At 40.0% G+C, this 11,821-nt stretch overlaps 1 protein-coding gene across 1 annotated transcript; it reads right to left on the reverse strand.

Moving 5' to 3' along the window:
* Positions 1-602: 602 nt before the first annotated feature.
* On the reverse strand, positions 603-1,313 carry LOC131400534 (ubiquitin-conjugating enzyme E2 D2-like). Its single transcript, XM_058535247.1, has one exon. The coding sequence runs from the start codon at positions 1,184-1,186 to the stop codon at positions 740-742; it is 447 nt and encodes a 148-aa protein (XP_058391230.1). The 5' UTR covers positions 1,187-1,313; the 3' UTR covers positions 603-739.
* Positions 1,314-11,821: the final 10,508 nt, after the last annotated feature.

Raw genomic sequence — 11,821 nt, forward strand, 5'->3', positions numbered from 1 at the left:
GGCACATGAACTTCTGATTAAAAGGTTCCATATCAATCTCAGACCTCATACAGTTCTTGAGAAATCACACAACTAACTAGAGCTAGTAGGTATGTCCTGAGAAGCAGAGTACCACCCAGAGTGTGGGAGAGAGGCAGAGTAGCCAAAAGGGTGGGGATTGAAGGCATGGAAGGCAGAGAAGGCTGGGAACAAAACACATTTTATTTTGTAACAACTCCCAATCCATATAATTTTTGGCCAGTTAAACCTGGACCTCAAAATACAGGATATAAGTTAATATTAATCTTGGTCAAAAACAAAGCAAGACAATGAAACCCTTGAAGACACAGGTTCTTCAGAATAAAATAGATACCTAACTAGCTTTGTAATCTTCACCTAGTTTTTTCTTACCATAGTCAGTTCTAAAAAACTCCACATTAATAATTATCCCACTGGTTGATGGATCATCCTAAAGCCTTCTCATCCTAAAGCCACCATCCCCTTGTTCTTGCTTTCCCGATCCTAAATCAATCAAGAAAGCTTTTAGTCAAAACTAGAGCAAAACTGGTCTGACTCACACCCCCACCCTCAACCTTACCCCCCCCCACTTCCTCCACCCCCTCCACACACACTCTGACGTGGTAGGTGTGCAGTAAGTGCCCGGAAGGATGGGGAGACGTCGCTTCATAGAAAGTAGTCAAAAGAGAACCTACTGAACTGACAAGTTTATTAGACGATGGGATTATCATGTATTTTGAAATCACATGGCGTATTTCTGAGTCCATTGTCGAGCTATTCTGTCATACTTCTCCCTATCCTTTAAGTAGACCTTGGCGATTTCCGGAACCAAAGGATCATCTCGGTTGGGGTCGCACAACATGGAACAGATGGATAACAACACTTTGGAAATGGTCAGCGCTGGCGACCACTCGGATCTAAGGATGTCCAGACAGATGCTTCCGTTTTTGCTAATGTTCGGATGGTAAATTCGGGTGGTGAATGCGATCTTCGGTGGTCTGTAGGGGTAGTCGGACGGAAACTGGATCGTTAGGAAGAAGACCCCTCCCTGGTAGGGGCTGTCGTTGGGCCCCATTATAGTCGCCTGCCAATGGAACAAATCGTCGGCCACAGGCCCTGCCGAGCACTGGGCCGGGGGGTCGTGGGACAAATTGTGGAGCTCCTTGCGGATGCGCTTTAGGGCCATCATCTGCGACACGTGGCCAATCCTCGGCGCCAGTCCTGGAGACAGGTAGAAGGCGGCGGCAGGGATCCCGGGGTGGCAGGAGCGGCCACCCACCGCGTCGGCAGATGGGTGGGCTGAGGGCTGAGGAGGGTCGAGGGGGCGTCCGGGAAGGGGGACTGAGGAGGGAGGGATTCGGGCCGTCGACAGGACCTGCCGGGCTACTGGACACCCGTGGCTCGCGGCCGCCGCCGCTACCTCCGCGTTGTCCCGAGACGGCGACTCCGCCGCCCGGAGGCCGCGCCGGCCAGACACACTGCCGCTCCCGCCCGGGCCGCCTGCCCTGCCGCCCACACTGGGCCCTGCAGATAGGCGGAGAGCTTCTCTGTGGGGTCACAGGGGCCACATGACGCGCCGCAGCGTCATCCAGGGCGCGTCCCGTGAGGGCGGAGGGGGCGGGGTAGGGAGTGAGGGGGCAGGAGGCAGCGGGGGGGGGGGGGGCGGGGTAGAGGCGTGGGGGGGGGCGAGAGGCAGTGGGGAGAGGGAGGAGGCGGGGTAGGGAGGAGGGGCGGGGACTGCCGGGTTCCCCCAGCGCTCGCCTGGGCTCTGGGCTGGCAAGTAAGGTCACACGCACCACCCACCGCCGAGAATTACTGGAGTAAATAAGAGCAGTTCAATGAATTCCCCTTCACCCTTCACTCAGCCAGATTCGCCTTCTGTTAACGTTTTAACCAATTGACTTTATCCTCATGTCTCTCTCCACACTTGAGAGTAAGCTACATACATCATGGGCCTCTACTCCTAGATACTTCCGTGTGTATTTCTTAAGAGAGACATTCTCTTATATAATCAACTTTAGTAAATTTAGCATCGCTATAATACTTGTATAACTTTTCAAAGTAACTTTTCATAGCGTTTTGGTAAGTTTATTTTTTATGAAGAATTAAAGTCTTCAAAAATTCAATTTGGAGCTAAAACCACTTTAATTTTTAATGAACTGACGGGAAAGGAAGGAGGAAGAAAGGAAGGAAAACAATAGTCTATCTGGTGTATATAAGTAGTAAATTTAACATTGATATGATACTTAAATATCTGTACTCTAGTTTTGTCAATTGGCAAATAGTGACCTTAAAACTTATTTTTAAACCCCTCCACTACAGAATCCAGTCTAGGATATGATATATTGCCTTTAGTTGTTGTGCCTGTTTGGTCTTCTTGAGTCTGGAACATTGCTACAGCCTTTCTGCGTCTTTTTTGACACTGCCACATTTAAAGAATGCAGAACACTCAGTACCCCCAACCCCGATTCACACTTCCCAGTCTTTAAAACTGTAACTTCAGTAATAAACTCAGACAATACAGGAGAGAGGAAGGAAAAAAAGGGAAAAGAAAGACTGCCCATATTTGTATTTTGAATGCTGTAGTAAAGTCAAAAATATTTTATGATATGTTATATTAGGACATGTTCGCTATTGCTTTTTGTAAAATGAATGAACTTATTTCACCCACAGGAAGTTTGTATTCTCCAATCCTCTCTGAAAAGGTGAGAAACTGACAAATTTTTTGTGGCAATAATTACATTTCCCAAGAAGCTCAGTAAGAAATGGAAGATCATGTTGTATGGACACATATATGTATGTGTGTATGTATTCTCACCACTGAAAGAAATGTTATTTGAGTAAAATTGTTTTTTTTTTAATTTTTTTTGTGAGGAAGATCAACCCTGAACTAACATCCATGCTAATCCTCCTCTTTTTGCTGAGGAAGACCGGCTCTGAGCTAACATCTATTGCCAATCCTCCTCCTTTGTTTCCCCAAAGCCCCAGTAGATAGTTGTACGTGGTAGTTGCACATCCTTCTAGTTGCTGTATGTGGGACGTGGCCTCAGCATGGCTGGAGAAGCGGTGCATTGGTGCGCATTGGGATCCGAACCCGGGCCACCAGTAGCGGAGCACGCACACTTAACCGCTAAGCCACGGGGCCGGCCCTGAGTAAAATTGTTAATGTGAAGTACTTTACAGACTTACACCTTTTCAGTTTTCTATGGCTACTATAGCAAGGTACCACAAATTGAGTGGCTTAAAACAACAGGAATTTATTTTCTCACAGTTCTGGAGGCAAAAAGTCTGAAATCAAGGTGTCAGTAGGGCCCTGCTCTCTCTTGAAGGCTCTTTCTAGCTTCGGTAGTTCCTGGCAATCCTTATTGTCCCTTGGTTTGTGGCTGCATCACTCCAATCTCTGCCTCAGTCTTGACAGGGACTTCTTCCCTGTGTGTTTCTGTTTGTTCAGATCTCCCTCTCCTTATAAAGACACCAGTCTTTGAATTTAGTGCCCACCCAAATCCAGTATGATCTCGTGTTAACTTGATTACATCTACAAAGACTATTTCCAAGCAAGGTCACATTCTGAGGTTCCAGGTAGACATGAATTCTGGGAGGATACTGTTCAATCTAGTACAGTTTGCCCTCTGCCTCCCAAAATTCACATCTGTCCCATGTGCAAAATACATTCACCCCATCCCAACATCCCCAACAGTCTTAATCCATTCTGGCATTAACTCTAAGTCCAAAATCTCATGTAAATATCATTAACTCAAAAATTTCCAAATATCATGATTTAAATACTCTAAATCAGGTATGAGTGAGATTCTGGGTGTAATTCACCTTGGGCTGGAAAAAATTCCCTCATCACCTGTGAAGCAGGAAATAAGTTATCAGCTTTCAAAATACAATGATGGGACAGGCACAGGATAGACATTCCATTATGAAAGAGAGAAATTGGAAGGAATAAAGGAGTCATTGGTCTCAAGCAAATTTGAAACCCAGAAGGGAAAAGTCCTTTAGTTTTCATGGCCTGAAAATAATCCTCTTTGGCTCAATCCACCCTCTGGGCACAAGGAGGCTCTGTTAGCTTCTGCCTCTGTTCCTGTCTCTTTAGCTTCTCTGCCTCTACATTCATGGCTCTGCCCTTGTAGTTATTCTTTTTTTTTTTTTTTTGAAGGGCAGCTCATATTTGTATCTGAGTAGTTCTATTAGTCTGTTTCCTGCCTGTAGAATCTCTGAAGTCTGACAGCCATTCTATATTTCATCCTGTCTCTGTCCCCCTCAGTCCAAGCTTGCAGTGTTTCTCTTGATCTAACATTCTCAAAAACCTTGTCAGTCTTCCTTGTATGTCAAGGGGATCCATGTCATTACACAACAGAATTCTGCACAGATTCTTCCTGGATAACCCCATCTCTATTCCTGGTTTCTACTGAGGTGGTTGATTGGATCCATGAGTCACACGCCTAATCTCTTCAGCAAAAGTTTGTGCAGCTACACACTTGGCCCAGAGCATGCTATCTGGACATGCTAAGAATTTTCCAAATCATCAAGTTTGGGTTCCTTTTTGCTTAACGGTTCTGTCCTCAATTTATCTCATTCTTCTCACATTTTATTGTAAGTAGCAAGGAGAAGCCAGGCTGCACGTTCCGTGCTTTGTTTGGAAATCTCAGCTAAATGTCCGAGTTCATCGTTTACAAGTTCTACCTTCCAACCAACAGCAGAGCACAATTAAGCCAAGTTTTCTGCCACTTTACAATGAGGGTTGCCTTTCCTCTAGTGTCCAATAAAGGCTCCTCATTTACTTCTGAAACTTCACCAGAAACTCCTTTAACATATTTCAATCAACATTCTGTTCATGATGATATATGTATTCTCTAAGATGGTAAAAGCTTTCTTTACCATACTCTTTATTTCCTTCTGAGTTCTTATGAGAATCTCGTTTAGCATGCATATTTCTACCAACGATCTCTTCAACACAATCTAGGCTTTTTCTATCATGTGCTTCAAAATTCTTCCAGCCTCTACTCATTACCCAATTCCAAAGATACTCGCACAATTTTAGGTAGTTGTTACAGTAGTAGCACCCCACTTCCCAGTGCCAAAAGCTATATCAGTAAGGGTTCTCCAGAGAAAGAAAAATGAATAGGAGATATATCTATATGTCTATATCTATATCATATATATGTGTGATGGTTAATTTTATGTGTCAACATGACTGGGCCATGAAGTGCCCAGACATTTGGACAAACATTATTTATTCTGAGTGTGTTTGCAAGGGTGTTTCTGGATGAGATTAACATTTCAGTCAGTAAACTGAGTATAGTAGGTTGCTCTCCCTAACATGGGTGGGCCTCATCCAATCAGTTGAAGGCCTGAATAGAACAAAAATGCTGGCCCTTTTATGAGGAGGAGGGAGCAACTCTTGCTTGTTTGCCTTTGAACTGGGACATTGTTTTTCTTCTTGCCTTTGGACTCAAACTGAAACATTGGCTTTTCCTGGTTTTTGAGCCCGCTGGCATTAAGACTGGAACTACATCATCAGCTCTCTAGGTTCTCAGGCCTTCATACTCAGATTGGAACTGTATCATCAGCTCTCCTGGGACTCTAGATTGCTGACTGCAGATGTTGGGACTTGTCAGCCTCCATAATTGCATGAGCCAGTTCCTTATAATGTCTCTCTCTCTCCACATATATATAGTATTACAGGCATGCATCACTTAACAACAGAGATACATTCTGAGAAATGCATCCCTATGTGATTTCATCATGGTGTGAACATCCTATAGTGTACTTAAACAAACCTAGATGGTATAGGCTGCTACACACCTAGGTCATATAGTGTAGCCTATTGCTCCTAGGCTAGAAGTCAGTATAGCATGTTACTGTACTGAATACTGTAGGCAATTGTAACACAATGGTAATATTTGTGTATCTAAACATACTTAAACATAGAAAAGGTACAGTAAAAATATGGTATAAAAGATAAAAAATAGTATACCTGTATAGGGCACTTACCATGAATGGAGCTTGCAGGACTGGAAGTTGCTCTGGATGAGTCAGTGAGTGAGTGGTGAGTGAATGTGAAGGCCTGGGATATTATTGTACACCCCTGTAGACTTTATAAGCACTGTACACTTAGGCTACACTAAATTTATTTAAAAATATTTTTCTTTCTTCAATAATAAATTAACCTTAGCTTACTGTAACATTTTTGCTTTATAAACTTTTTAATTTTTTAAAAACTTTTTCATTCTTTTCTAATAACACTTAGCTTAAAACACAAACACATCATACAGCTGTACCAAAATATTTTCTTTCTTCATATCCTTATTCTATAAGCTTTTTTCTATTAAAAAAATTTGCTTTTTTTTTTTACTTTCTAAACTTTTTTTTTTTAAATCTAAGACGCAAACATACACATTAGCTTAGGCCTACACAGGGTCAGGACCATCAATATCACTGTCTTCCACCTCCATATTTTGTTCCATTGGAAGGTCTTCAGGGGTGATGACATGTGTGGAGTTGTCACCAGCATCACCACAAACATGTGAGTAATCCATTGTGCTATAACATGATGTCTATGACATCACTAGGTGATAGGAATCTATCAGCTCTGTTATAATTTTATGGGACCACTGTTGTATATGCAGTCCATCGTTGACCAAAGTGTTGTCATGCAGTGCATGACTGCAGTTGGGTTTCTCTGGAGAACCATGACTAATACAGATTTTCATACCCAGAGTGGTTCTAGAGGAACAGAATTTTAAGGATGAATTTTTTTGAATTGGTTCTGGGGTTTCTGGAACTGCCTCTCTAATCTGGTTAGATTTAAAGGTGCTAATGACTCTATTTCTAGATAATACAGATACAAAAAATACCACCAGTAGATACTCCTAATCAACCACTTACAAGAAGCAAGGATCTGAGTGACTATGTATATGATACTTTGGAATATTTTTAACAAACTAACTAATAAAATGAAATTGGCTAATTGCTCCTAATGTTGCTGGACAAAGTAGGGAAAGAAAAAGATGAGCTCAGGGATTTGAATTCCCAGCTCAAGCACTTCATAAATGACCTGAAAGCTTCTATGTGTACACTGAAGTAGACCCTTATATCCTGTAGCCACAGAAATAAGATTGCTGAAAATCAAACTGAGAATCTCATCTTCCTACTGGCTGAACTATAATGCAAATTGAACTCTCAGCCTTGTAGGATGTCTACTGTCAATATGAGAACATTGACTGGAAAAGAATGAGATCCCGGAAATTGGAATCAGGACTTGTGGGAAGACCTTAAGGAAGCTGGAGACATTGAGCCCCTACATTCTTTTTTTTTTTTTTTTAATTTTTTGTTTATTGCAGTATCATTGGTTTATAACATTGTATAAATTTCAGGTGTACATCATTATACTTATATTTCTGCATAGATTACATTATGTTCACCACTCAAATACTAATTACAACCCATCACCACACACATGTGTTGAATTATCCCTTTCGCCCTCCTCCCTCCCCCCTTCCCCTCTGGTAACCACCAATCCAATCTCTGTCTCTATGTATTTGTTTATTGTTGTTATTATCTACTACTTAATGAAGGAAATCATACGGTATTTGACCTTCTCCCTCTGACTTATTTCACTTTGCATTATACCCTCAATGTCCATCCATGTTGTCACAAATGGCTGGATTTCATCGTTTCTTATGGCTGAGTAGTATTCCATTGTGTATATATACCACATCTTCTTTATCCATTCGTCCCCTGATGGGCACTTAGGTGGCTTCCAAGTCTTCGCTATTGTGAATAATGCTGCAATGAACAGAGGGGTGCATGTATCTTTACGCATTGGTGTTTTCAAGTTCTTTGGATAAATACCCAGCAGTGGAATAGCTGGATCATATGGTAGTTCTATCCTTGAATTTTGAAGAATCTCCATACTGTTTTCTATAGTGGCTGCACCAGTTTGCACTCCCACCAGCAGTGTATGAGAGTTCCCTTCTCTCCACATCCTCTCCAACACATGTTGTTTCCTGTCTTGTTAATTATAGCCATTCTGACGGGCATGAGGTGATATCTCATTGTAGTTTTGATTTGCATTTCCCTGATAGTTACTGATTTTGAACATCTTTTCATGTGTCTGTTGGCCATCTGTAGATCTTCTTTGGAGAAATGTCTGTTCAGGTCTTTTGCCCATTTTTTGATTGGGTTGTTAGTTTTTTTGTTGTTGAGATGCATCAGTTCTTTGTATATTTTGGAGATTAAGCCCTTATCAGATGTATGATTTGCAAATATCTTCTCCCAATTGTTAGGTTGTCTTCTCGTTTTGTTGATGGTTTCCTTTGCTGTGCAGAAGCTTTTTAGTTTGATGTAGTCCCATTTGTTTATTTTTTCTATTGTTTCTCTTGCCTGGTCAGACATGGTGCTTGAAAATATGTTGCTAAGACCCATGTCAAAGAGTGTACTGCCTATGTTTTCTTCTAGAAGTTTCATAGTTTCAGGTCTTACATTCAAGTCTTTAATCCATTTGGAGTTAATTTTTGTATGTGGTGTAAGGTAAGGGTCTACTTTCATTTTTTTTGCATGTGGCTCTCTACTTTTCCCAACACCATTTGTTGAAGAGACTTTCTTTTCTCCATTGTATGTTCTTGGCTCCTTTGTCAAAGATTAGCTGTCCATAGATGTGTGGGTTTATTTCTGGGCTTTCAATTCTATTCCATTGATCTGTGTGTCTGTTTTTGTGCCAGTACCATGTTGTTTTGGTTACTATAGCTTTGTAGTATATTTTGAAATCAGGGAGTGTGATACCTCCAGCTTTGTTCTTTTTTCTCAGGATTCCTTTACTTATTCGGGGTCTTTTGTTGTTCCAAATAAATTTTAGGATTCTTTGTTCTATTTCTGTGAAAAATGTTGTTGGAACTTTGATAGGGATTGCATTGAATCTATAGATGGCTTTAGGAAGTATGGACATCTTAACTATGTTAATTCTTCCAATCCAAGAGCATGGAATATCTTTCCATTTCTTTGTGCCTTCTTCAATTTCTTTCAGCAATGTTTTATAGTTTTCGGTGTACAGCTCTTTCACCTCTTTGGTTAAGTTTATTCCTAGGTATTTTATTCTTTTTGTTGCAATTGTAAATGGGGTGGTATTCTTAATTTCTCTTTCTGCTACTTCGTTGTTAGTGTATACAAATGCAACTGATTTTTGTATGTTGATTTTGTATCCTGCAACTTTACCATATTCATTTATTACTTCTAAAAGTTTTCTGGTGGATTCTTTAGGGTTTTCTATATATAAAATCATGTCATCTGCAAATAGTGACAGTTTCATTTCTTCCTTTCCAATTTGGATCCCTTTTATTTCTCTCTCTTGCCTCATTGCTCTGGCTAGGACTCCCAGTACTATGTTAAATAGGAGTGGTGACAGTGGGCATCCTTGTCTGATTCCTGTTCTTAGAGGGATAGCTTTCAGTTTTTCACCATTGAGGGTGATATTAGCTGTGGGTTTGTAATATATGGTCTTTATTATGTTGAGGTACTTTCCTTCTATCCTCATTTTATTCAGAGTTTTTATCATAAATGGATGCTGTATCTTTTCAAATGCTTTCTCTGCATCTATTGAGATGATCATGTGATTTTTATTCTTCATTTTATTAATGTGGTGTATCACATTGATTGATTTGCGAATGTTAAACCAACCCTGCTTACCCGGAATAAATCCCACTTGATCATGGTGTATAATCTTTTTAATGTATTGTTGTATGCAATTTGCTAGTATTTTGTTGAGGATTTTTGCATCGATGTTCATCAGTGATATTGGCCTGTAGTTTTCTTTTTTTGCGTTGTCCTTGTCTGGTTTTGGTATCAGGGTAATGTCGGCTTCATAGAATGAGTTAGGGAGCTTCCTCCCCTCCTCAATTTTTTGGAAGAGTTTGAGAAGGATAGGTATTAAGTCTTCTTTGAATGTTTGGTAGAATTCACCAGGGAAGCCGTCTTGTGCTGGACTTTTATTTTTGGGGAGCTTTTTGATTACTGTTTCGATCTCCTTACTGGTGATTGGTGTATTCAAATTCTCTACTTCTTCTTGATCCCGTTTTGGAAGGTTGTATGATTCTAAGAATTTATCCATTTCTTCCAGATTGTCGAATTGGTTGGCATATAGCTTTTCCTAGTATTCTCTTATAATCTTTTGTGTTTCTGAGGTGTCTGTTGTAATTTCTCCTCTTTCATTTCTGATTTTACTTATTTGTGCCTTCTCTCTTTTTTTCTTGGTGAGTCTATCTAAAGGTTTGTCAATTTTGTTTACCTTTTCAAAGAACCACCTCTTGGTTTTATGAATTTTTTCTATTGATTTTGGTCTCTATTTCATTTATTTCTGCTCTGATTTTTATTATTTCCCTTCTTCTACTGATTTTGGGCTTTGTTTGTTCTTCTTTTTCCAGTTCCTTTAGGTGCACTGTTAGATTGTTTATTTGAGATTTTTCTTGTTTGTTGAGATAGGCCTGTATCGCTATAATTGTCCCTCTTAGAACTGCTTTTGCTGTATCCCATAAATTCTGGCATGTCGTATTTTCATTTTCATTTGTCCCCAGGTATTTTTTGATTTCTTCTTTGATTTCTTCGTTGACCCAGTCGTTGTTCAGTAGCATTTTGTTTAATCTCCACGTATTTGTGGCTTTTCTGATTTTCTTCCTATAGTTGATTTCTAGTTTCATACTGTTGTGGTCAGAAAAGATGCTTGGTATTATTTCAATCTTCTTAAATTTATGGAGACTTGTTTTGTGGCCTAATATGTGATCAATCCTGGAGAATGTTCCATGTGCATTTGAAAAGAACGTGTATTCTTCGGTTTTTGGATGGAATGCTCTGTATATATCTACTAGGTCCATCTGTTCTAGTGTATCATTTAAGGCCAATCTTTCCTTATTAATCTTCTGTTTGGATGATCTATCTGTTGGTGTAAGTGGAGTGTTAAAGTCCCCTACTATTATTGTGTTACTGTCTATTTCTGTTTTTATGTCTGTTAATAATTGCTTTATATATTTAGGTGCACCTACATTGGGTGCGTAGATATTTACAAGTGTTATATCCTCTTGTTGGATTGTTCCCTTGATCATTATGTAATGCCCTTCTTTGTCTCTTTTTACAGTTTTTGTTTTAAAGTCTATTTTGTCTGATATGAGTACTGCTACCCCAGCCTTCTTTTCATTGCCATTAGCATGGAGTATCTTTTTCCATCCCTTCACTTTCAGTTTGTGAGTGTCTTTAGGTCTGAAGTGTGTCTCTTGTATGCAGCATATATATGGGTCTTGTTTTTTTATCCAATCAGCCATCCTATGCCTTTTAATTGGAGCATTTAGTCCATTGACATTTAAAGTAGCTATTGACAAGTATGTACTTACTGCCATATTTTAACTTTTGTTTTTCTCAGTGTTTTAGTAGTCCTTCTCTGTTCCTTTCTTCTTCTATACAGAATTGATGGTCTCTTTAGTTTGACCTCTGTCTGAAAGCTCTACTCTTTAACTCCCCTCCTCCCTCCTTTTATGTTTTGGATATCATATCTAAACTCTTTTTTGTGCATTTGTATCCATTACCCTCTTATCATGGAAATAGATAATTTTTCCTATTTGCGGTCTTCTCTTTTCCCCTTAAATCAGTCCCTTTAACATTTCTTGTAGCACTGGGTCTTGGTGACAAACTCCTTTAATTTTTGCTTGTCTGGGAAATTTTTGATCTCTCCTTCCATTTTGAATGATAACCTTGTTGGGTAGAGTATTCTTGGCTGTAAGTTTTTTCCTTTTAGCACTTTAAATATATCATGCCATTCTCTTCTAGCCTGTAA

This window comes from Diceros bicornis, chromosome X (genome assembly GCF_020826845.1).
Source record: "Diceros bicornis minor isolate mBicDic1 chromosome X, mDicBic1.mat.cur, whole genome shotgun sequence".
Taxonomy (NCBI): Eukaryota; Metazoa; Chordata; class Mammalia; order Perissodactyla; family Rhinocerotidae; genus Diceros; species Diceros bicornis.